This window comes from Syngnathoides biaculeatus, chromosome 21 (genome assembly GCF_019802595.1).
Source record: "Syngnathoides biaculeatus isolate LvHL_M chromosome 21, ASM1980259v1, whole genome shotgun sequence".
Classification (NCBI taxonomy): Eukaryota; Metazoa; Chordata; class Actinopteri; order Syngnathiformes; family Syngnathidae; genus Syngnathoides; species Syngnathoides biaculeatus.
In genome coordinates, this window is record NC_084660.1 from 4231606 (window position 1) to 4254019 (window position 22414).

General features: G+C 46.4%; 2 protein-coding genes across 13 annotated transcripts; one reads left to right on the forward strand and one right to left on the reverse strand.

Moving 5' to 3' along the window:
- Window positions 1–44: 44 nt before the first annotated feature.
- trip6 (thyroid hormone receptor interactor 6) lies at window positions 45–18192 on the reverse strand. Of its 4 annotated transcripts, none has more exons than XM_061808746.1 (14): window positions 17809–18192; window positions 17209–17328; window positions 15773–15858; window positions 15488–15639; window positions 13136–13196; window positions 6310–6523; window positions 5841–5944; window positions 5650–5763; window positions 4569–5096; window positions 3696–3792; window positions 3448–3617; window positions 3031–3209; window positions 2838–2958; window positions 45–1959 (listed from the first exon to the last, which is right to left on the reverse strand). In XM_061808746.1, the coding sequence occupies exons 4-14, from the start codon at window positions 15589–15591 to the stop codon at window positions 1828–1830; spliced, it is 1824 nt and encodes a 607-aa protein (XP_061664730.1). In that variant the 5' UTR covers window positions 15592–15639; window positions 15773–15858; window positions 17209–17328; window positions 17809–18192; the 3' UTR covers window positions 45–1827. The 4 variants fall into 4 exon arrangements, with proteins under 4 accessions (XP_061664730.1, XP_061664729.1, XP_061664732.1 ...); XM_061808745.1 differs by lacking the exon at window positions 17809–18192 and adding an exon at window positions 17537–17657; XM_061808748.1 differs by lacking the exons at window positions 15773–15858; window positions 17209–17328; window positions 17809–18192 and adding an exon at window positions 7918–8055 and having other exon boundaries at window positions 49–1959; window positions 15488–15565.
- On the forward strand, window positions 17369–22073 carry slc16a13 (solute carrier family 16 member 13). 9 transcript variants are annotated; one of them, XM_061808752.1, is made up of 8 exons: window positions 17369–17543; window positions 17640–17776; window positions 18205–18255; window positions 19305–19538; window positions 19615–19758; window positions 19966–20222; window positions 20576–21107; window positions 21395–22073. In XM_061808752.1, the coding sequence occupies exons 4-8, from the start codon at window positions 19307–19309 to the stop codon at window positions 21604–21606; spliced, it is 1377 nt and encodes a 458-aa protein (XP_061664736.1). In that variant the 5' UTR covers window positions 17369–17543; window positions 17640–17776; window positions 18205–18255; window positions 19305–19306; the 3' UTR covers window positions 21607–22073. The 9 variants fall into 9 exon arrangements, with proteins under 9 accessions (XP_061664736.1, XP_061664735.1, XP_061664734.1 ...); XM_061808751.1 differs by having other exon boundaries at window positions 17369–17776; window positions 19298–19538; XM_061808750.1 differs by having other exon boundaries at window positions 17369–17776.
- Window positions 22074–22414: the final 341 nt, after the last annotated feature.

Sequence of the window (22414 nt, forward strand, 5' to 3'; positions counted from 1 at the left end):
TCCCATTATTTTGTGTTCAGAACCTGTAACGCCAAACGTGATGCTTTTGAGTTTTGTCATGGGGAAAGAAATGCAGTTCACTTACGACAAATACCGTACCTTTGTTCAGCTACCTGTGCTAGCGATGTACACAGTATAGCTCACATTCATTCGTGAGAATGTTCAGGAAAATAATCATTTCAAACTTTGTGGGACAGGTGGCGTGCTGTGAAAGTTTACTTTCAAATATGTGCCTTGGCTCATTAAATTTGCTCCATACGTCACCTGTGTGGCATTTTCTTTCTTCCAATACGACGCATTGAGCGAGTCATCACGGGAGAAACGCACCAAAAGAGCCCAATTGAGAGATTTTCACTCAGGGGTTTGCTCACGTTTGTTACGAGTGGTTTCAACATTATTGGGCGGCTGTTATTTTGAGGGAACTAAATTGATGTCGTACAAGCTGTAGACCGACTACATGGTCGCAAAATGGTCTAAACTGAATAAATAGACAATTTTATTTTGACAGCTGTGTGAGTTTTCCGAGTTGAGTCAGTTAGTCACATGACACTTCTGCTTTAAAAAACAAAAACAAAATTTATTCAACCGCCAAAAAAAGGACGTGCTGCAGTAACGTGAGCTCCACTTCACAGCATTTCAAAACGGAGAGACCCTCCCACCCCAAAAAAAAAAATGCCAAAGCTGATGGCTGATTGTGCAACTGGAGAGAACATTCCAACTGTAAAAAGGCGCAAATAAACAAAAAAGGTGTTGCCATCACTTCACAAGAGCGGGATCAACAATCACACTGAAAGGTTTTTAGCCCTTGAGGAAACAAAAACAACAGGCGGGACGGTGGCTCGACAAGCGACGGTAGCAAATACTGTAACTGCAAAGGCTCAAAATTTTGGCGCCCAAGACATGACATGGGGGGGAAAAATAATTGTTGCAACAAGAGGTGGTTCTGTGTACACAAAATCCTCATTAGTGGCCATGAAATCCAAATATATGTTGTTTGCTTCCGCAGGGGACATTCACACCTACAAATGTGTGCGATACCAATTACCTGCTCACAAATTACAATTCATTGGTAGCATTTTATGCATGGAACGCTTATTTCATAGTCAAAAGTCCATATTTGGCCAGCACGTTGCCATTATGTGGCACGGTATATATTTTATAACCATAATTTGGTAATTAACACAAATTACTTGGCATACACATACTTGATGACAAATATTGTGCATTTTGTGCAGGTTTATATTGGAGCCGCAATTATTATTTTTTGCCCCGCATCTCATGTGTGGCGCTCCACACAACATAAGTGCAAACTTCCACAAGGGAGGACGAACTCTAGATCGATCATTTTCGGTGGTCGTTTTCACCCTGTTTTCCTTTCCGACCGCCGACTTCATCGCACCGTTCTGAGTCAAAATCTCAAAAAGATTTTTTTTTTTCTTTTTCACATTCGTTACGGCTAAAACCTCTCAAACCAATTCATTGTTAAATACTACATTTCTTTGACCTACATTTCTACGAGGCTACTACACAGCCTGTTCAAATGTAGACGTCACAGTCAGCGTGTTCTGAGGCAGTCTGGATTTGTTTTCCTGTCATCCTTCAGTTTGAAATTAGTGTGCAAGTACTTGTGCGGTAGGGCAAAATATGTACCAAAATATGACGACGACTACTTCACTGCAACTCATTTGGATCAGTAACGCAACAGACAAGACTAGCAAATAATAGAGCAAAAAGGGGGATTAGGACTGTTAAAGCTGTGTGATGTATAAAAGAGTGGGGGAAAAAAAAAAAAAAAAAAAAGCTTAAATGTGTTCCACAGCGTGTCGGTCAGCAGTCTGTAGAGATTTTGGCCGAGAGGTCCTGGATCCGCCGGGCGCTGCAGGCCTTGCACAGGATGTGTCCATCCAGCGGGTAGCAGCCGCGACCTTCGCCCTCGGAGGACAGCAGGAGGCTGCATTCCTGGTCAAAACGAGAGTACGGTCAACCCTGCGCAAAACCGACGCTTTCGTGTGAGTTGTCAGCAGTTCTTCAGAGGTTTGTCTGTCGAGCCACGTGTCCACTTCACGCAACTCGTGCAATAAGTGACAAAGTCTAAGTCTCATGTTTGAAGTGCTGCCGCCCCCTGCGAAAATCCTTTTGTTGTCTTCGCTGGCAGTCACAGTTCCTCCCACGTTCTAAACTTTTTAGCAGAGCAGAAGCCACTCATCTAGTTGCAACAAGCCAGTTATCATGGTAACAAAAATGAATTTACTAAAGGCATAGCAGGGATTCCCTTTTCAAAAAAAAAAAAAAAAAAATCAAGCTACTTTCAGTAACATGTCAAGTGTCTTGTAAATTCTTGACTGTCACAAGCAGAAAACATCTGCGAGTGACTGCCCCCTCCACCACCACCACCACCACACTAAAATGATCTATAATCGACTACAGATCTCACAAGATGGCGGCAAAGCAATATATTTCAATTTGACATGGTTATGTCCTGATTCAATGTAGATCCCGCTCTCACACTTCAACATAATGCCTTTGAACCAAAACACCACAATATTCTGCCCAAGCACTTCAAAATGGAGACTTCTATTCTGTTTGGATTGATGTACTGTGGTCTGTAAACACACGGAGTAATCGGCAAAGTATCAATAGCATGCATCTAGCATGTACACCATCGTGAACATCGACAATGAACAATTGAACGCCAGGACATAAACATTCACATGCGGATCATCATAGCTATACAGTAAGCTGTAATCATATCCTAAATCAGCGGCCCCCCACCTTTTAGTTCAGGTTTAGTAGCTTCCGATCGGGAAGATGCGACGGGCCAAAAAGTCAGGACTCACCTCACAGACGTAACAGTTGACATGAAAGCTGCGGTCTAGCGCCACGATCCTGACTGTCTCTTCCTGACCTGCCTCGGGCATGATGGGCTCGCCGCACACGGAACAGCGAGGTGCGTACTTCCTGTTGGGGGTCACGCCTCAGTTAGTTGCACTCAGTAAAGGTGTGCGCGTCTGTGTCTGTGTGTGTGTGTACCTGTGAAAATCTTCAATGCAGTGTATCTGCGAGGTGGCGTCCACCGTGAAGGGGACACCATCCAAGCAGCAATTACACACCACGCATGTAAAACAGCGAGGATGGTACGCCTTCCCCATGGCACGCAAGATGCGGTCTAAAATGGGCTTGGAGCACTTTGAACATTGCTCTAACGTACTCTGACGAGAGAGACAGAAAGAACTTTACTGAGTAAGACGTTTCTTGATGTCCAACTTCAGGCCCATAATCTTTTTTCTATGCTCTTTGTCTTCACCAGTAGGACAATTCAGGACCGTAGCACAACTAACTTGTCTCGCTAGTAGTTTTTCCACACCACCGGTGTCGCTTTAAGCATCTAAAGCTTGCTAGCAAATTGTGCCGTTTTCGCGAATGGCCAGCACGGTGCCGTCAACTCACAATGTAACAGCTCTCGCAGTAGCTCTTCTTGTCCAGGGCGTAGAAGGGCTGCCCACGCAGGCGGGCGTGGCAGGTTATGCACGTGAAGCACTCCACGTGGAACACCTGCTCCATGGCGACGCAGCCGCTGCCGTCACCCACCACGTTGTCGCCGCAGCGGGCGCAGCGGCCTGGAAGTGGGCGACAAGGGAAGCGGTTTTGGGTGTTTGTTCTCTCGCCAGGGTCGCCGATGTGCCGCCGGGTCGTACCAAAATAATCCTCCGCGGGCGGGTGGTTCATATCGTACACGAGCTTCTTGGTGAGGCGATCCAACTCCTCTTCTGGGCGGGTTGGTACTGCCATATGCTGGAAAAAAGAATAAAATAAAAAAAAAAAACCTACAAAAGTTACTTGGAAATTATTACTTGTTCATGTCTTTGATTATATATTTATATGCCAGCGACATGATTTTTTTTCGACCACATAGCAGAATGTGCATATTTTTTTTAACGTATAATCAGTAATTGGTTTACAAATCTAATGTTTTTATTAACTATAAATCAACAGTAGATTTAATAAAATATGACTTCCATTTAAGCAAGCATTTTTAATCTTATCTACAATAAATTGTTGGGAGTTCATTTGTTGTAATAAAATGTTACATATAGAATAAAATTGGGGATAAAAATATCACTTACAAATCAGTTTTTTTCCATAAAATGTCACATTTTCTATTTCATTTACAATACTTTTACTGTAAATGAGTATCAATCGTCATTTGTTTATAATGTATTTATTGTAACTAGTGAATTTTTATTTCCATTGGCGCTATTGTAATAAATCAACACTTCAAGTATTTATATTTTATTAAGATTTGTTGTGATTTTATAAATGTTTTTTTTTTTCATTTTACAAATTACATTTTTATTATTTACGGATTATTGTAAATGAACCATACATAAATAAGAAAACAGTTTAACAGTTCTATATATGTCTTAATGTTGAAGAATTGGTGAATTCATATTAATTGGGACTTTTTTTCCCTCATCTCTGCTGGATAAGGCCTATTTGTGTTTTGTTTTTAAAAATCAAATGTGGCTCTCACGTCCAGAGGCTTGCCCATCGTGATCGATTGCCCCCACCTTGCCGGACTGGTAAGCAGGACTCTGTGCCGCTCCCATTTGATTGTCTTCCATCCCTCTTTTGGACAGGGCCACCTTGCTGCCTCTTCCCCTCTGCATCTCCTGAGCTTGCGAGCCAGGGTGCGCGGGGTACCAGTCCTGGGGGCCACTCTGAGCCGGCGGGCGCGGTCCGTGGTGCCGCGGCGGCGGCGGAGTGTAGGCCTGCTCGGCCTGCCTCCCCGACTGCGAGTAGGTGACGGGCTGGGCGGTCTTGACCTGCACGCTGAATCGGGGCCCGGTAGGGGTTGAGGCCGTGGTGTAGGACGCCGGCACGGGCTGGGGGTACCCCTTGGAGGCGGCCGAGGTGTAGTAGTCCTGCTGGTGGGAAGCGCCGTAGGGAGACGCGCGGTGCTCGGCGGTGTAAGATGATGGCGGGTGGTACTGGCCCTGCGGGTGAGGAGGGTACCCCGAATTGGGTCGGCTCTGAGGCGGAACGGCGTTGTAGTGATCCCCTGAGAGGTATTTGTTGTAAGGCACGTTGTCGTACAGCTGCAGGGATCAAACAAAACGTTGATTTCCCGTTTACACACAGGTTTGCAAATTCATGTCAATTTTCAAAGTTGGTAACTTGTCAACGGAAGTAACGAGAATTGATTAGAATTACTGGGAATAAACCAGGACTTTGCAAAATGTATTCATTCGAGTTGCAAAGGCGTGGAAAACTTGCAGTAATTTTCTGGAAAGTTTCTGATAATTTTCTGTGCAAAGTTAAAGTGTGAAGGAAAATTAATTTTTCAATAAAAATATAAGCTTTTCCCTAAGCAGATAGAGAACACCCATGCAAGAGAAAAAGAGCTTGATTATAGGAGGTACACCTGAAAATCAAAATACCCTTGCATGAAATGTGGTTGTTTTACTTTGGGTTTCTGCTAAGACATGTTTTCCAATTATACTTAAATTCCCTCTTGCATTTATATTTACCCCGTTTATTCCCAGAAAGTCCTGTTAATTCTCATATTAGTTCCAACATTGAAAATTCCTGAAATTTTGCAACTCTACTCTTAATCGTAAAAAACTTTTAACGTAGCACCAGATGTCGTACTTGTGCGCTGGAGTCCTGCGGGTGTCCGTCGAGGTCGGCCAACATGGCGGTGAGTGAGTCGATGTCGGCGTCGATCTTTGTGTGATGGCCCGGAGTCTTGTCGGGGCCACGGTGCTGAACGACAACACGTTCCCAGTCTCAAAAACAGACAAACTTGAGGGTTCGGCGGGCGGTGTTGATGAGACACTTACGATCAACTCGTAGCCGTCCCCGTGGGGAGTCCTGTTGCGCTCTTCTTTGGGCCCGTGAGGAGGGGCGTAGTAGTGATCCCCAGTCGAACGATGAACAGGCCCGCCTGAGCCAGAACAGAGCAAGTATCGAAGTCATTTGAAGGAATACTGACTTTGTAATTGGCTGTGCGGTGATTCCTTGGACTTAGAAAAGTCCCAACTTTGAATGCGCTCAATATTTACAACCAACAGGACACCCCGAGTCATGAGCAGATGGTTTAAAAACAACAACAACAACAAAAAATTGTTCACAATGAATGAAAATATTGAGGTTGAACAGATCTGCGCAGGCTCGTTTCCTTCAAATCCAACACTGTGAGTCCTGTCGTCTAGGATCTAAAATTACAGACTATGTCTGCACAAACAGCCGAGAGGATAGTAACGGCAAACAAGGCCCGAGGATGAAGCGATCCTTATTCCAGTGTCTTACCTGAAGGTCCGGTCGCCATGTACCGAATCGCCATCCCTGCTCCTGCGCCGTTCTGGTCATAAGGGACATACTTTGGCCGGAAGTCAGGCGCTCCCTTTTTGTTGGGGGCTCGGTAGATGGCCGAGCCAGCAGGGTGGGACACCTGGGGGACGCCTCGCTCGGGACTATCCAGAGTCCTCGGTGGCAGCCAGGTGGGACCGGACATGGTGGTATTCTGCGGCGTGTTGACACAGGGTGGACGGTGAACCCAGCGGAAGGGACGCGTCGCCCTTTTTTTTCCCCATTTTCCGCGGCAACGACAGCGCAAACAATGGACATTCGGAACAGGAAGGCAGCAACCAGTTGAAAAGGTCCGGGGATTTCCAGCGGCGGGCCCCCCGAAAACACGCTGGACACAGAGTCGCAGCTGGGACTCTCGTACCCTCGCCGCTTGCCACCCACAATGCTTATTGTCTTTGAGTATTTACACCAGTAGATTTCCAAAATAGGAAACCTTGTGTCATGATAGCACCTGGCTCGGAACAATACAATCCTTGAAAATTTTGTCCATTTTAGATTAAGAGTGGGGGAATTAATAACGCAGACCGACTGAGAGGTTTTGGGTCATGTAGCAGCCATAAATCCTCATCGCTAAGAGGATTATAATGATGTTGCAGTGACATATATTTTCTATATGTAGAGAGCAAGGACGTTTTAAGATTTTTCACTTTTAATGTTATTTAACACATAAACCTTGAGCGATATTGTAAATGACTAGTAAAACGCTGACAAAAGCAAGACTTTTGGCAAGAAGCGGGGAATACCCAGGATTGGTTGCCAGCCCAGTGCAGGGCATGTGACAAGTACCCCCTTTTTTCCCCACCACTTGTCCTCATGAGTTTCAAGCAACAAAAAAAAAAACCTAACCGCTATAATATTGCAGTTAAATGTTTTTAATGTCATTGTTTTGTACGTGTTTATTAATGTGGATAATGCCTGGCTGGGTTAAAAAACTGAAAATTGACCTATTAAAAACAGATGGCAGGGGCGTCAAACAAGAAGAATCCGCTTTTTCTTCCGTTTCTTTCACAGTAAAAATTGACGACACGGAAAATGGAATATGAACGCATGCAAAAAACTAAGATGAAAAGCGGAACATTTTAAATACAATAAATCTAAGTCGTGTGTAAAAGTATAGCAAACTGACGTACTATTCTCAAATAAATTCATCTTACGCTTTTATTTTGAAGGCTTTCGCTACTGGCGTGTAGCTAGTTGGAGGAAGCGTCCCCCCCCCCCACCACCACCATGCTAAAAATCGTACACATAACCTAAACGTCAAAATAACCCAACATTTTAATTAGGGTGAATGAATAACTCACGTGAATCGATTCACAAGCGGGGAGAAAAAGAGAAAAAAGAAGCTGACACCGATGTTTCCTCTAGGCTAACTTTCACAACACGAGCAAATTAGACGAAAACAACAAAAGAATGGACGCTTACCACCAGAAATGTCGCACAATAGTGCGACGCACAGCTCCCATGAAACCCTTCAAGCGAAAAGCTGCAGCCAGCAAGTAAAACTCTCTTGTTTTTTTTTTTTTAGGTCGGGAAGCGTCGTTAGCCTACTTTTGCCTCGGATCCAGACCGGAGGCCTTCTCCGACAGGACCTCCTCGCTACGCATTCCCGACGCGTGACGTAGTGGCAGACGTCACCCGAGGTGCGCGCACGCACGGAACGCGAGAAGGCGTGGCAGGGCGCGTGACCTGGGAAAGTTCATCAAAATAAACCAATGATCAGATATGAGAGAGAGGATAAAAAACAAAAAAAAAAACCAGCAACAAAAAACACTTAATATCACAAGACGCAAGTTGAATATTTTCGAGTGGGAAAAAAAAATATCGGATGTTTTGGAGATTAGACTTGTAATTTTTACGAGAACAGAATTGTATATTTTCGAGATCAAGTCATAATCTTACAAGAATCAAGTTGTATTTTTTTTAAAGATAAAAGTATGCATGAGAAGAAGGGCGTTGATTTTAAAACTGATCAATATAGTTAAAGTTGTAATATTATTATTATAAAAACGGTATATTCGAGATTAAAGTCGTATTTTGAGTAAAAAAAAAAAAAGCATATTTTGGAGGAAAAAAGTTGTATATTGTCAGAATTGAGATAATGGTGGAGCCCGAGAGACTGAATGAGCTGTGAAGATCTGAGTCCATCTGGGGCTGGATAACAGACCGTCCTAGGAGGGTGAGAGTAGCCCCCGCAGGGTCCCTTCAGCCATCAGCCTCAGCACCGGCTTTCATCAGGGCTGTGTGGTGTGCCCCCTACTTTTTTAACCACTGTACATATATTCGAGAAAGCAAACGGAACCTGCGGCCACGGATCATCCGAGGGGAATGTGTGGAGAGGGTCTCCAACGTTAGCGTTCTGGGAGTGACCGTTGAGGACGACCTGACCTGGAGCGCTAACATCGGAGCCAGCGTCAAGAAGGCCCAGCCGAGCCTCTACTTCGTGAGGCCGCTGAGGAACCGCCATCTCGCAAAGAAACACAGCCTATTGCCAAAAACCCGGGACAAATGTGACTGGACTCCTTGGGATATCCCAGTCTTCCTCCTCCGGTAGCCGTTTGCCCTTATATGTCCACCCAGGAAGCTGCAGGAAGTCTTTGTTTTTGTCAACACGTTGGCACCAGCTCGACGGATTCGGGGTCAGTGTTGGTGCTCGCGAAGGCCGGCCCGCATGTGAAGATGCAGGAAGTGGGCCTCAGATTTGCCAACTGGCCAGACCGGATGGCTTCCGCCCATTGGAGAACCCGTTTAGTAACGTTCTCACTTTTCCTTGCCCCCCCCCACACTCATCCGTTGTTCTCACAATGGCCGGAAGCCGCCGAGACCCGCTCTGTTTTCTTTATCCCCGTTTTCCTTCTACTACAAAGCACACCACTCATCATATGCGCGGTGGACTAACTCCTGAACGTATTCGGTTATTTACTCTGTCGCAAAATATGAATGTAGCCCGCATGTCGTTGCAGAAATTGAAATTGGAAATTGACGTTTGGAACACAAACGTCGATTGATGAAGAACGCAAAGGTCAAAATCGGATGTTGGAGAGGAACGTCCACGTCCACATACAAGTGAATAAAGTTGGAATGTTCAAAAGGTTGCATATTTTCCACGTTTAAATGCATCATATTATGAGATTAAATTAAATTTTTTTCCAAAGGTGAAATGTATTTTTTACATTATTTTAGAACACAGGTGTCAAACTCAGGGCCCGGGGGCCAGATCTGGCCCCGCCACGTGATTTTATGTGGCCCGCAGAGGCAAATCATGTGTATCAACTTCCGTGATTTTTTTTTGGTTCAAATCTGTACCATAATTTTACAAGCATTTTTGTGTAACTAAACAACAACAGTTGGAAAGACCCATTATCCCTTATTTCTGATTCCAAAACGAGTTCATAAATTTCATATGTAAATATGATGAGGCGGTTAAAGATTTTTATTATTTCGCAGCCATAATGGTCCTTTGCGGGAAACATCAAAGTACAATGTGGCCCGCGACAATGAGTTTGACGCCCCTGTTTTAAGAAGAATAAGAAAAAAAATTGTTATTGTATACATTTTTTTTCGATGAGATTTTTATGAGAATAGTCATGTTCCTATGTGTGAAAAGCTTTTCACGAGAATGTATATTTTTTTTAGATTTACAATCCACATTTGAGAATAAAGTCATGTATTTTTTTTTTTTTCACAAAATAAAGTTTGTTACAGATAATCATATACTACATTATGAATGTTTTCATATTATGAGATAAAAGTTGGTATTTTCCATAGAAAGCGTTTTTTGAATCAAATAAATGCTGTATGTTTAAAAGATTAATTTTGGTAGCATTACAAAAATAAAATTGTCATTTGGAGAAAAAGTCATATTTTCAATTCATACTTTTTTTTTTTTTTCATATCAAGATGCACTTTTTGATCAGTGCATCTTTCAACCCAACTTCCATCCAATTTGAGGTAACTTTCTGCCCATTTTATTTTGCCAACATGTGAACCCGGTGTACCCCCCCCACGACCCCCCCCCCCTCCCGGAATCCCCCACATCACATTTTCTCCTCCCTCGTCTCCTGCTCGCTTTATTATTGACGGATGTCCTGCGCCGGCGTTTTTCATCCATGTCTCTTAGCAGCTTTGCAGGATGCATTAAGTGTGTGTTGTGATGGGGGAGGTGGCCGACGGTGGTGGGGGGGGCGAGGGAGTGGGGGAGGGGGCGGGTTTCCTTCACATCTGTCGGCCTCATTTTGCTCAAAGCAGGGGGGGAAAAAAAAGGTTGTTTTTTCACCATCAAGGAGGAGGAGGTGTCTTCCCCCCCCCCCCCATCTCGAAGTGATGGTGCTGTCTCGGTTCCTTCCTCTTTGTCCTAATAACAAGTCCGCCTCGTTGGACAGTTTTCTAAAACGATCACGCGTAAAGCCGTCGTCGGGTCAATATTTTGGTTTGACGTGCGAACAAAATAAATACATTTCTAAAAAGGAGCTTCAAGGCCTTTCTTCCTCTTCCGGACTAAATATAACACAAAGAGATGGTTAAAATGACCACATCGCTTTGCAACTAGTAATAATTAAAGATTCAAACCATCACGGTTTCAACCCGTGATTATGCTAGTTATCGAGACACAGGCGCCCAGTCTGCTAAACTGGTTTTGGCGTTTGAACGAGGGGCGTCGTGATATTAATGTCCGTCAGACATGCAATTCATCCCTTTCATTGTGATTAGAACACCGTGTTTGGACTTGTGGTGACGCGTAAAACATTGCTGCAAAAAATAAATTCATACATAAACCGGTGCTTAAGACCCCTTGAAGTAACCCATACCGTAATTTCCGGCCTACGAGTCGTGACAGTGGCTTACGTGGTGATGCGGCTAATTTGTCCATTTTTTCCTAACGGGGGCACCCGAGCGCAAAAGGTAAGAGTGAGACCGTTGGAATATATGTGCCGAGGATGTGACTTTTACCGGTGTTCTTTTTTTTTTTTTTTTTTTTTTTTTTTACCGACCCTGTTAGTGCTGCGCTAGCATTAGCGCTGTGCTAGCGTGTTGCTGCCATGTTATTGCCGTGTCTCGGTATATATATATATATATTTTTAACCGGCCCTATAAAAAATACGTCACGCCTTATAGTGGTGATATTTGATTTATCCTAAGATAAAAACAATGATATTAGAGTATTTTAAAGTCTTCTTTATTTGTGTCAGTATGCATTATAGTGCTCGCTGGTGGCCAAGGCGAGCACACCCAAATGAGTGCAGTGTGCGGCAGGAACAGATTACTGGGATTTCTATTCATTTCAATGGGAAAATATGATTTGAGCGTTTCAAGTTGGTTACCGCGCGAGTGATGGGTCAGTTAGAGGGACCGTGGTTCTTTTTGGGCTCATCACAATCAAGCACGTACGTAGCGCCTCTCCCCGAGAATCCTCAATTAAAAATATGTATTTTCAACGGAACCCCACGAACCTTTTCCTTCCTTGACTTTGCTCAGCGCGATGGGGGTTTAGACAAACTAATAGCCCACTAAAAATACTTGGGAGCTCAGAGTGCTGGGCCAGGCTCTTTCCTGCGCGTGGGCCATTGAGGAAAAAGGAAGTACGAGAAGGCGGGTGGGGGGCCGTTATAAAAGGCTTCGCGCCTCCATGTGCCCTCCCCACACACCGCAGCCGCCAGTGGACGTCCAAGTGAGCTCACGCCCACTTTCTTGTTTGACCGGAGGAGCCCGAGGCGAAGGGCTTGAGGTCCGCGAGGGGGGGCACGCCGGTTCTCGTCCCTGCTGGTCGGGGTGAGTCGGGGGCAAAAAAAAAAAAAAAAAAACGAAAACTCTAAACACGGCTAAAACCGAGGTTCTCTTTTTTTTCCCCAGGTACGAGTAGGGAGCTGGTCTCGCCTAACACATGTGTCTGGCACACTTGTGTCTATTTATTCGCTCACTTACTACACACATTGGTAGGTACTTCATTTTGTTTGGTCATTTGATTTTGCTAGGTACTATAAATCAGCAGTCCCTGAAATGGGGTCTTCGGGGCTGTCGATTATTGCACAGGAGCACACAATGGCGGCAGCAGCGGAAGGACCCGGAATGTCCGCCGGCTACGTGAAGGAATTCACCCGCCACTGCAGCGACGTGCTGCTCAACCTCAACGAGCTGCGGCACCGCGCCATCTTGACGGACGCCACCCTGGCGGTGGGCGACGCGCGCCTGCGAGCGCACTCGGCCGTGCTGGTGGCCTGCAGGTCAGTGCGCCACTTTGACGTGCCCTTAACAAGCCGTTAGACAGCTGTGGTGTGATCACTTTGTTTTCTTTGTAATTGTGTTGTCATTGCTCCGATGAGTATTGTCATATTATCTGCCGACTTGTTTTGCTCCACCATTTGTGTTCAAATATCTGTTCCTCGACCTTCAATGCTGAACAGAATGATACTGGTGTTTTCCATTATGTTAGCATTCTGCTAAACAGACTCGTAAGACAAACCTATATGTTTGTTTTATGAAGTGCATCAATTCACTTCAACATAAATTCCTTGCCACTGAAAGGCCACAAGATGGCAGCAAAGCAACGGTGCTGAGTCTGTTCCACTAGAAAATGTCTTTTTTTTTTTTTTTTTTCCCCCTCAGCGGGTTCTTCTATTCGCTCTACACGCAACACACGCAGCACATGACCGTGTCCCTCCCCAGCCACCTGGAGCCCACCAGCGTCTCCCTCCTGCTCGATTTCATGTATACGTCCCGCCTCCCCCTGACACCCGCCACCGCCCCCGGCGTGCTTGCCACGGCAGCCTACCTGCAGATGGACCACGTGGCGGATACCTGCCGGGACTTCATGCGGCTGCACTGGTGAAGTCCTGGGGGAGGGGGACAAATTCATTAACATGAAGTTATTGGTTGATTTATGATCATTTCATTGATACAAAAAAAATAAGCTTATTATCTTCTAAACCATTTACTTTGTTTCATCAGTCATATACTGAAGGCATTTTTATAAATCATATACTTTTTTTGTTTATACCTTTTTTCATATCAAATCAGCGGTTAACTTATTTATTGTAATAAAATGAAAAAAAATCTATAGTAAAATGAACACGTTTCAAATGTAATTAAATAACGGTTAGTTCATTATAATTACCTCGATTCTCAATAATACAATTAAAATAAACATCACTTTATAAAAAAAAAAAAAAGCTTTATTTATTGCATTCATTTGACCCTTCCTTTTCATTTATAATACTAAATAATTGGTTAATGTATTTTATTAAAGAACCGGTTAACTAAGTGGAATTAAATGGAACTTTTATTTTCTTGTTAAACTATTTTACATAGACATCTTTTTTTGTCTTAACTGAATTTTGCACTGCTGAGTTTCTTCTGTCCATTTAAAAATAATAATAACAATAATTATTATTATAATCAAATGTTGCCATTTGCTTGATTTTGTAGCAGGGAAAACATGAGCATGAGACACCCCCAAATGGAGCTGGACCCCAGGGTGTCTGTAGCCTCTGTGGCCCCTCGACGTGGAGATCTGCCTAATCCTCGACCACGAGCAGCGGGGCCAGTCAGGAAGGAACTATATTGGTACCACTTTTTTTTTTTTTTTTTGGGGTGAACGGTCATTCGAAAAACAGGTTGGATGTGTTTGACTGTTTTTTTTTTTGGGGGGGTCTGTTTATTTTCCAGGGTCCCAAGGGAGGCCGAGGGCCCGCTCACGACGGGGGTTTTCGCCACACAAAAGTCCGGTTCGGAGGAGCTGAAAAGGGAGCTCGATTTGTCCCCTCCGTCTCCCGACAGTCCCGCGCGCTCCGGCTGCCAGCCCAGCTCCCCCGCGGAGTCCGAAACTTGCAACAAAAACCTTGCGGTGAGTCTGAGGAAATAGATGATGACATTCTTGAAGAACAAAAATGTGTTAACATCCGGAGAACGCCGATGTGATGGCCAGGCCTTCATTTTAAATGTGAGGCAATCCACCAAACTCGGGTGAATTTCAGCAGCGGGAGGTCACATCGCCACTTGCACTTTCCAGGATTTGAACAACTGGGATTTTGTTTTGTTTTGTTATTTCCTCAGTGCGACACCAGAGCCACAGTGGACCCAAAACTGTGCAACTGGAAAAAGTACAAGTACATCATCCTCAACCCTCTGTGCGCTGGGACTTCAGTGAAGGAGGAGCCGCGACGCCACGCAATGGCCGTGACACAGGCGTGGCCTGGAGAAGTGCCCGGTCAGATTGATAGGTAGGCAGACGGGGGTGGGGCGGGGGCGCGTCGGGTCGGAGGACGCCCGTCATCTCACAGCGTTAACTCCCTGCCAGACAGGGGCAGGCCTCCTGCTACGAGGGTTCTGGCCGAGCACCTCCCCTCGGGCCACCCGCCTCCGCGGAGGAGGAAACAGGTAATAGGCAGACGTTTCCATTTACTTTCTTCCTCTCTCTCATCTGTCTTTCCTACCATTTTCCCTTCCGTCCTTGCACCTGCAGATCCTTCATTCAATCAGTTCATTTAAAAAGTGTATGATGTATACTTGCTATTGTCCAACCGTGCTGTTTATCCTCAAACTGCACAGCTACCACTCACTACCGCCATCAGGCCGTCAAGAAAGAGGCCTACTGTGTGCCTTACGGTTACCCGGGCAACAAAGGAGGAGGCAAAGCCGTCCCTTCAGGTGAGGCTTGCACATTGCCTGACGAAGATGTAGAATACCCATTCAAAACAGTTCCCAAACAGTGCCGCCAGCCAGTCCAAAAGTCCATTTCTCACCACAAATCTGAAATCCGGCAGGCGACAAGCCGTACCGCTGCAACGTGTGCGGCGCCCAGTTCAACCGACCAGCCAACCTCAAGACGCACGCTCGCATCCACTCGGGCGAGAAGCCGTACCGCTGCGACACCTGCGGCGCACGCTTCGTACAGGTGAGGGTTCACCACATGGCGCTAAACCAAAGGCAAATTCAGTGTATGGCGGGTGTTTTTTTTCCCCTCGTCATATCTCACACATTTCACAGAATTTCGAACGTACGCTGCAATTTTTGTAGTAAAATAAACCCATCCAGCATGAAACCATTTCATCAAAACACGAGGAATAAGATCAAATGTACATTGCGTGTTTTGACGCAACACTGAGTTCATTCGTAGGTCGCTCACCTCCGAGCGCACGTCTTGATCCACACGGGGGAGAAGCCGTACCCCTGCCACACGTGCGGCACCCGCTTCCGCCACCTGCAGACCCTCAAGAGCCACCTGCGCATCCACACCGGCGAGAAGCCTTACACGGTGAGTCCGGAGCGGGGCGGGAGCTATAAAAACAAAAACAAAACGAGGTCAAGCCTCCATTTGTGTCTTACTTTTTTTTTTTTTTTCTTCTTCCTCTTGGGGCAGTGCGAAAAGTGCGAGCTGCGTTTCCGCCACAAAAGCCAACTGCGCCTTCACCTGCGGCAGAAGCACGGCGCCGTCACCAACACCAAGGTCCGCTACAAGGTCCTGAGCGAGCCCTACCCGCCCGTACTGCAGGCCTGCTGAAAGAAAAGCTGACAAGCTAGAAATTTCACCCCAAAAAAACAAAAAACATATCGCTTTTTAAGGGTAGCGCATTTAGCATAAGCCGTTGTTGGTCCCGGAAGGAAGTTTAGTAGCACGCACTGAGCATCATGTCAGGAGATGAAGGCATGAAAAAGTTGGATTATAATGTTAAAGGAAGTGTTTTGGGGGGTTTGTGAAGTGTTTGGGGGCGCAAGTGATGAGACTGGGGAAGGAGCAAAGGGAGTATTTGGCAAGTGTAAGTAGGTACAGTGAATCCTCGCCATTCGCCGGCTAATCTGCTTTTGTTATTATTTTTTTTGGCTACATTATCTGTAGAACATATAGTCGCCTAAACCTACTGAGAGGTGGTTGGCTTTACAACAAATACGAGAGTGATTGAAGATTCCAGTCGCGGTCCAAATCGCTATACAGTAGCGATGGAGTATAGTTACAGTTTAAGATTTAAACTTTCGAGTAGAGTGTGCGCAAATTTTTGCCGTTCCCGTCAGTTCTTTGCGAAAAGCGAGGGTTCATTGCGAATGGTTTGAAGTAAGTTTACGCGGCGTCAACACGGGACCCAATTGAGTTAAAAGGCACTCCGAACCGGGATTTGCGTCGTTTGTCGCTTGCACATTTGTATTTAACGCCACGCGTCTGAGGCCTGGCGCCCTGCGTGCGTCCTTTGAAATAATTTATACAAGCGAGACTCCAACTCCAGTTAAGTCCGAGCAGGCAAAGGACTTCATGCTGGCAGAATAGCTCGAGGAAGGTTCAACTTACTGTTTGGAAACAGTCGGGAATTGGATTGATGCATTTGCTGGACAAAGGTGATTTGTGTCATTTGAATTAAACTGGTGCCTTGGCATGTCTCGTTATTTCTCAAGTCAGTGTGAATGTCAATCGCGCGCAAACAAGCACTTGAAGAGATGTTTTTGAACAATTTTGGAGGGGGAAAAAAATGGTCCAAGAAACAAGTCTCAAGTACATCCACCTTATTCACTTTTTCCCCCACTTACGACCGCGGCATCCGATCTCTCCTGCCACTTGGGAACATGGAAAGCGTCCCCGGCACCTGTTTCCTGCATGTGGCGCTGCTCGAAACGCACGCCGGTTACCATCGCTGGTGTTTCCTGATGCGCGCTGTGGGGAGAGTTATCTTTCCCCCCCCCCCCTCTTTTTTTTTTTTTTTGGTAGACAGCTACTTTTTCTGAACTCTCTCACCCTCTGTCATCCCCAATTTCCGCCGCCAGATGAATTTATGGCTATGAGCATTGTCTGTGCAACACAGATAAACATTGATGGCTTGAGGGGGGGGCTTTCCAAAGCGTGTGTGTTTGTGTATTCACCACTCAGGATTCCATTGATTGTACGGATGGGGAATTCCATTCTCCACAATGACTTTCCTCAAGAGGGTCGCAGGTGAGTCGTGTCGGTCTCAGGTGACTTTGGTGAAGGGTAATCACATCCTGGAAAAATCACCAATCAATCGGAGGGAACATAAATTGTGAACCGTCCACATTTTTTGGGTGGGTGGGTGTATAAAGGACATTCAGTTTACTAAGTCATTAAATGAATGAATGAACATTCTATACATTATTTCAAAAAATTGTTTCACTACGTGACCGGACCACCCCAAAATACATTTGTTTAAAAAGTAGCTTTTGTTTCACTTACCCCCGTGGTGCGTTCAAGTGCCTTTCTTAACACCCACCCACCCACCCACACGAGCACCTCCAGAGGCACCAGCCGGGTCAGTAATGTGGTTTCCCTCTTCGAGGTCGGACCGAGTCAACGTAACCCAACCCAACGAGAACATGACGAGTCGAATGATAGACGGGAGGTTCGAAGGAGTACACGGGGTCAAGTGTTGCTAACGGGACGACATTTCTTTCTCCCACGCTGGACAACAAACAGGTTCTCTGATAGCGAAACACATTTGAACTTACAATGTATGACCGCCGCTACCGTTCCGGTACAAAAAAGAGCAACTTTTAATTCACTGTGTCCAATACGAAGGGGGGGGGGGGTTGTTGTTATTAAGTACGCCGTGTATAGTTTGGTTTTGGCCGTGGTTTTAGTTCGCCTTCGGGCAATATCATTTGTCGCTATTGCGCATGCGTTGCGCCAGTTCTGCGTTCGTTACGTAAACGGGGGGGGGGGGGGACGCCTGGCTTGACGTGATCCGTTGGCGTAAATGATGAATTCACGAAGTTTTCCTTTTTTAAAAAAAAAAAAAAAAAACTTTAAATTTATTGAATTCTATATTCACGTCAAAATCAACAACTGAAGAAAGCTTGGAAATCCATATTTAAAAAACAAAAAACCCCTTTTGTGTCCTTCAGTTTGAGCTTCATTGAAACCAGGTGTTTTGCAGTGCCCCTTTTCTTCACGAGGTGGGTCTCCTCTTCTTTCAAAGCCCACCTAAAAGAATCAATTTATCTGCGGGAAGTTTCTAATGCAAATTTAAACAAATTTGTGGCCACAAAATAGACAGTGCTCATTTGTGACTTTTGATAGTCTATTGACAACAGTATTTCATACGCACCTTATACTTATTATGTGGCAAATTACCATTTGCCACGTTAGTTTAAATTCTCCTTGTGAGTGTTTTGAATTTGTGCGTGATTGTTGCTGAAAGTACGTTCGATCTCGGGGCAAATAATATTAATAATTGACCTAATGACTACCGTAAAAGTTCAGGCACTTGTAAGTTAAGTATTATCGATCTACTTATCTTTTTTCCCCCCATTTTCCCAAGCCACTTATTGTGGCCGCAATTTGATTTGCTTTAATCGAATTTCATATTTTCCCCCCATCGTGTAAGTCGGCTGTCTCCAACATGCGGGCCGTGGGCCATTTGCAGCCCGCGAGATGATATTTTGCGGCCTCCGCCGGCCTGAATGTGAGATTTATAATGGTCGTGCGGCCCTTGAGTTCAATATGGATGGCACTTTTACAATGTTGTGTGTGCAGCAGACCAATCGCGGTGGGGTAGGTGGCTATCAGGCACGTGGCGTCAACCGAGCTTGATGCAAGCAGAGAAAAAATTTTCAATGAGAAAGTTACAGCAGCCAAGGAGAGGATTTTATTTGTATTTATTTATTTATTTTAAGGGAATTTTACACACAAGTTGTAAACACCGGCATCGTTCATCTTTTAAAAAAGGATGTTTGAGAAGCTAGTGTTGTTTTTTAATTCCACATAAATCCATGTGGGCTAGACTAATTAGATTGAGTTCGAGACCCCTGGTGTGAATGATAATTGTTGCGTTCCTCAGTGAAAGGTTTCCTAGTTGTTTATTATTAACCCAACCATGTGTTAAGGAGCCTCATCACCCTCCCCGCAAGGAAGTTAATGATTGCGCACCACGATGCAAAATGTTATCTCTTCTTGACACACCCTTTTTGGTTTTTTTCTTTTTCTCCCCCCTCCGAGTCCTCAGCGATGGCCGCCGTCCGACCGAGCGCGGAGAGGCAGCGCGGCGATGAAGCCGAGGACCCCGACGGCGGCTGGGGCTGGGTCCTGGTCGCGGCCCTTTTCGTCAGCACCAGCCTGGTGTTCGGGCTCATGCGCGGCCTGGGTGTCTTTTTCGTGGAGTTCGTGCAGTACTTCGAGGAGAGCGCCCAAGCCATCTCGTGGATCTCGTCCACCGGCCTGGCGGCGCAGCAGTTCTTCAGTGAGTCCTCGGGGCTGAGCTGCCCCGCCCGGCCCCCGTTAGGAAGGCCCGAAGTCGTGACTGTGTTGTGCCGCAGGCCCGCTGGGTGCAGCCTTGTCCAACGCGTACGACACGCGCCTGGTGGTGATGGCCGGAGGTTGCCTGGCGGGGGTCGGCTTCATCCTGGCCTCGCAGGCCACCTGTCTGCTTCACCTCTACCTCACCATGGGCCTCATTTCAGGTACAAAATTGTGTGTAGGATTCAGGATTTTCCTTTCACAAACACGCACAAGATACTGAAAAGCTCTCCCAAACACTCCATTTTTTTTTTTTTTGTCTTACCATATTCAAAATACTGAAAAGCTCAATGCAGATATTTTCTGTTCACACGTACACAATGCAATAGACTCATTTCACAGTAGCGATTTGTCCCGTCTTTGTCCCCCAGGGTTGGGCTGGGGCCTGGTCTTCACGCCCATGGTGGCCACGGTCATGGCGAGCTTCACCCGCCGCCGCACTTTTGCCCTGGGGTTGGCGTTCTCCAGCATCGGCCTGGCTTCGTTCATGTTCAACCCGCTCTTTCAGTTCCTGGTGGAGACGTACGCCTGGCGGGGGGCCCTGCTTGTCCTGGGCGGGCTCAGCCTCAACATCGTGCCGTGCGGGGCGCTCATTCGTTCGCGGCGGCGGACTAAGGGCCCGGCGAAGGTGTGGCCGAATGCGCTTTACCTCAAGCTACTCGCGGTGTGAAAGGGAACTATGTTGACGTAAAATGAGGAACTTCAACCAGACGTATTTAGTGCTTAGTTGTTGTCCACGCCAAGGAACTCTGTTTCAGTAAGTTGAGGTCCTTCACTTGGCTACCATGTGTGATCCACATCCAATGCTAAATCCGTTTAGAGGTAATCATTTTCTCCTAACTGGGCTTCGTCTCATACTAATTAGAAGAAGGTAAATAATTAGCTTTTGTATGCACATTTTACGAGATTTTTGAAACGTTGGCCCAATGAGGGTTGCGAAACCAACGGCAACCGCGTTGCGGCATTTTGTCGTCCTTTCAGGAGGAGGCCCAGGGCACGTCGGCATGCGGCGGCACGCTGCGGCGGGTGGCCTCCTACTTGGAGCTGCCGCTGCTGTGCGAGAGGCCGTTCGTCACCTACACCATCGCCATCACGTTCCTCAACGTCGGCTACTTCGTGCCCTACGTCCACCTGGTGGCGCACAGCCGAGACTCCGACTTCTCCGAGTACCAGGCCGCCTTCGTCGTGTCCGCCGCCGGCGTCGCAGACATCTTCGGCCGCGTGGCCTCGGGCTGGTTCTCGGACCTGGGCCGCTTTCGGCTCATCCACCTGCTGAGCTTTTGGACGGCGCTGACCGGGCTGTTCATCATGCTGCTGCCCGTGAGCACCCTGTGGGGCTCCTACGTCGGCCTGGTGGCCGTCAGCCTTCTGTACGGCTTCTGCGCGGGGGCGCTGACCTCGCTGGCCTTCACGGTGGTGCCGATCGTGGCCGGCGCAGAGCGCGTGATGGGTGCGCTTGGGCTGGTGCAGCTTATCGAGAGTTCTGCGGGACTCCTGGGAACGCCTCTGTCAGGTAAAAGCAATGACCAATATGACCAAAATGCAGTGAACCGTACCCCCCCCCCAAAAAAAAAAAAAAAAAAATTGGGCATTTGAAAGAGAGCAAACTTACAAATTCAGCTGGCGATCAAATCATTTTCACACCCTACTGTCGGCCAAAATGTCACTTTGACATGTCACGACCCGAATGGCACAAAACCGCTCTGAGGTTGTCAAACATTGATCAGAGTTATTTGACTATTCAGTGTTTGTTTGCCACCTCCTGACCCCCCCCCCCCCCCCCTCGTTCTCACCTTCCAGGGCTCCTCCGGGATGTCACAGGCGACTACATGGCCTCCTTCATGGTGTCGGGCTCCTTCCTCATCCTCAGCACGCTAACCATGGCCACGCTGCCGCACTATTTCTCCCGCACGGATCCGGAGTTTCCGGCAACGGCGGAGAACGCGGAGGCCCAGCGCCTCAGCTCGGAGACGGACGGGACGAATGCCTTGGCTGCTGACGCCACTGACTGAGGAGCCAGTCAGCGCAAATCCCCGACTCACAAAAAAGTCCGGAATATTGGGCTTTGTGAAGAGACCAGGTCAAATGAAGTTACCCATGAAGGTTCTACAGTGGTCCATTTCAGGTTGACTGTGAAAACTGAACATTATTTTTGTGAACTGTGGTTATGTATTGGGGGGCCCTGGTTGGATTTAGTCTTATTTCATCATCATGTTTGCGCATTCTAGCTGAAAAGGAGTATTTGGTAATTGTTGTTATGAGTAGAATGCGAAACTGTTGTAGATTGTAGGTGGGAAATCATTGTCGTGCAAATGATTTCAAGAGAGAGACCAAAAGTTTAAAAAAAAATAACAAAGCACTTTAGGCGCACCCCTCACGCTCAGGAATCCAAGACTGCTGTTACTCAAGTGCCTTTTCTTTCAGAGACCAAAACCTATCTGTAATTTTGGGAACTAATAAAACATAGGACTGGTTGTGACTTCCTTGTTTTGGTCATTTTGCTCTGGCAGCTGTTGAAAACTGCAACGACGGAGTTCTGTAGCTACGGCGATGACGTAACACGTGAAAGGAAGTGTTAGCGAGGTTTGTTTTTTATGCACCAGAATCCCCAAACTGGTGTCAAAACAACCCCCTTGCTGTTTTGTGCTAACCTGTTCGTCTTGGGCTTCAGGAGCTTTCCTGAAACTATTTATCCAACTCTGTAAAATGGAAAAAAAAAAAAAAAATGTCCATACCATATTAGCGAACAGCAGTCACTGATGGTGCAGGCAGCGTGTGATTGATTCCCGCGCAGTAATGGCGTTTATCTTCCCTGCGACT

Bases quoted from the DNA above. Each gene is read 5' to 3' on its own strand.
- trip6 (XM_061808746.1), bottom strand. From the start codon at position 15,591: ATGCGCAGGTGGCTCTTGAGGGTCTGCAGGTGGCGGAAGCGGGTGCCG. The intron at 6,524-13,135 runs GTAGGCTGCCGT...AACACGCCGCAG, and splicing joins GCCACGTGGTCCATCTGCAG to AATACCACCATGTCCGGTCC. The intron at 3,618-3,695 runs GTACGACCCGGC...GCCCACTTCCAG, and splicing joins GCCCGCGGAGGATTATTTTG to GCCGCTGCGCCCGCTGCGGC.
- slc16a13 (XM_061808749.1), top strand. From the start codon at position 18,542: ATGACTACCGTAAAAGTTCAGGCACTT. The intron at 18,569-19,297 runs GTAAGTTAAGTA...CCCCCCTCCGAG, and splicing joins CCGTAAAAGTTCAGGCACTT to TCCTCAGCGATGGCCGCCGT. The intron at 21,108-21,394 runs GTAAAAGCAATG...CTCACCTTCCAG, and splicing joins CCTGGGAACGCCTCTGTCAG to GGCTCCTCCGGGATGTCACA.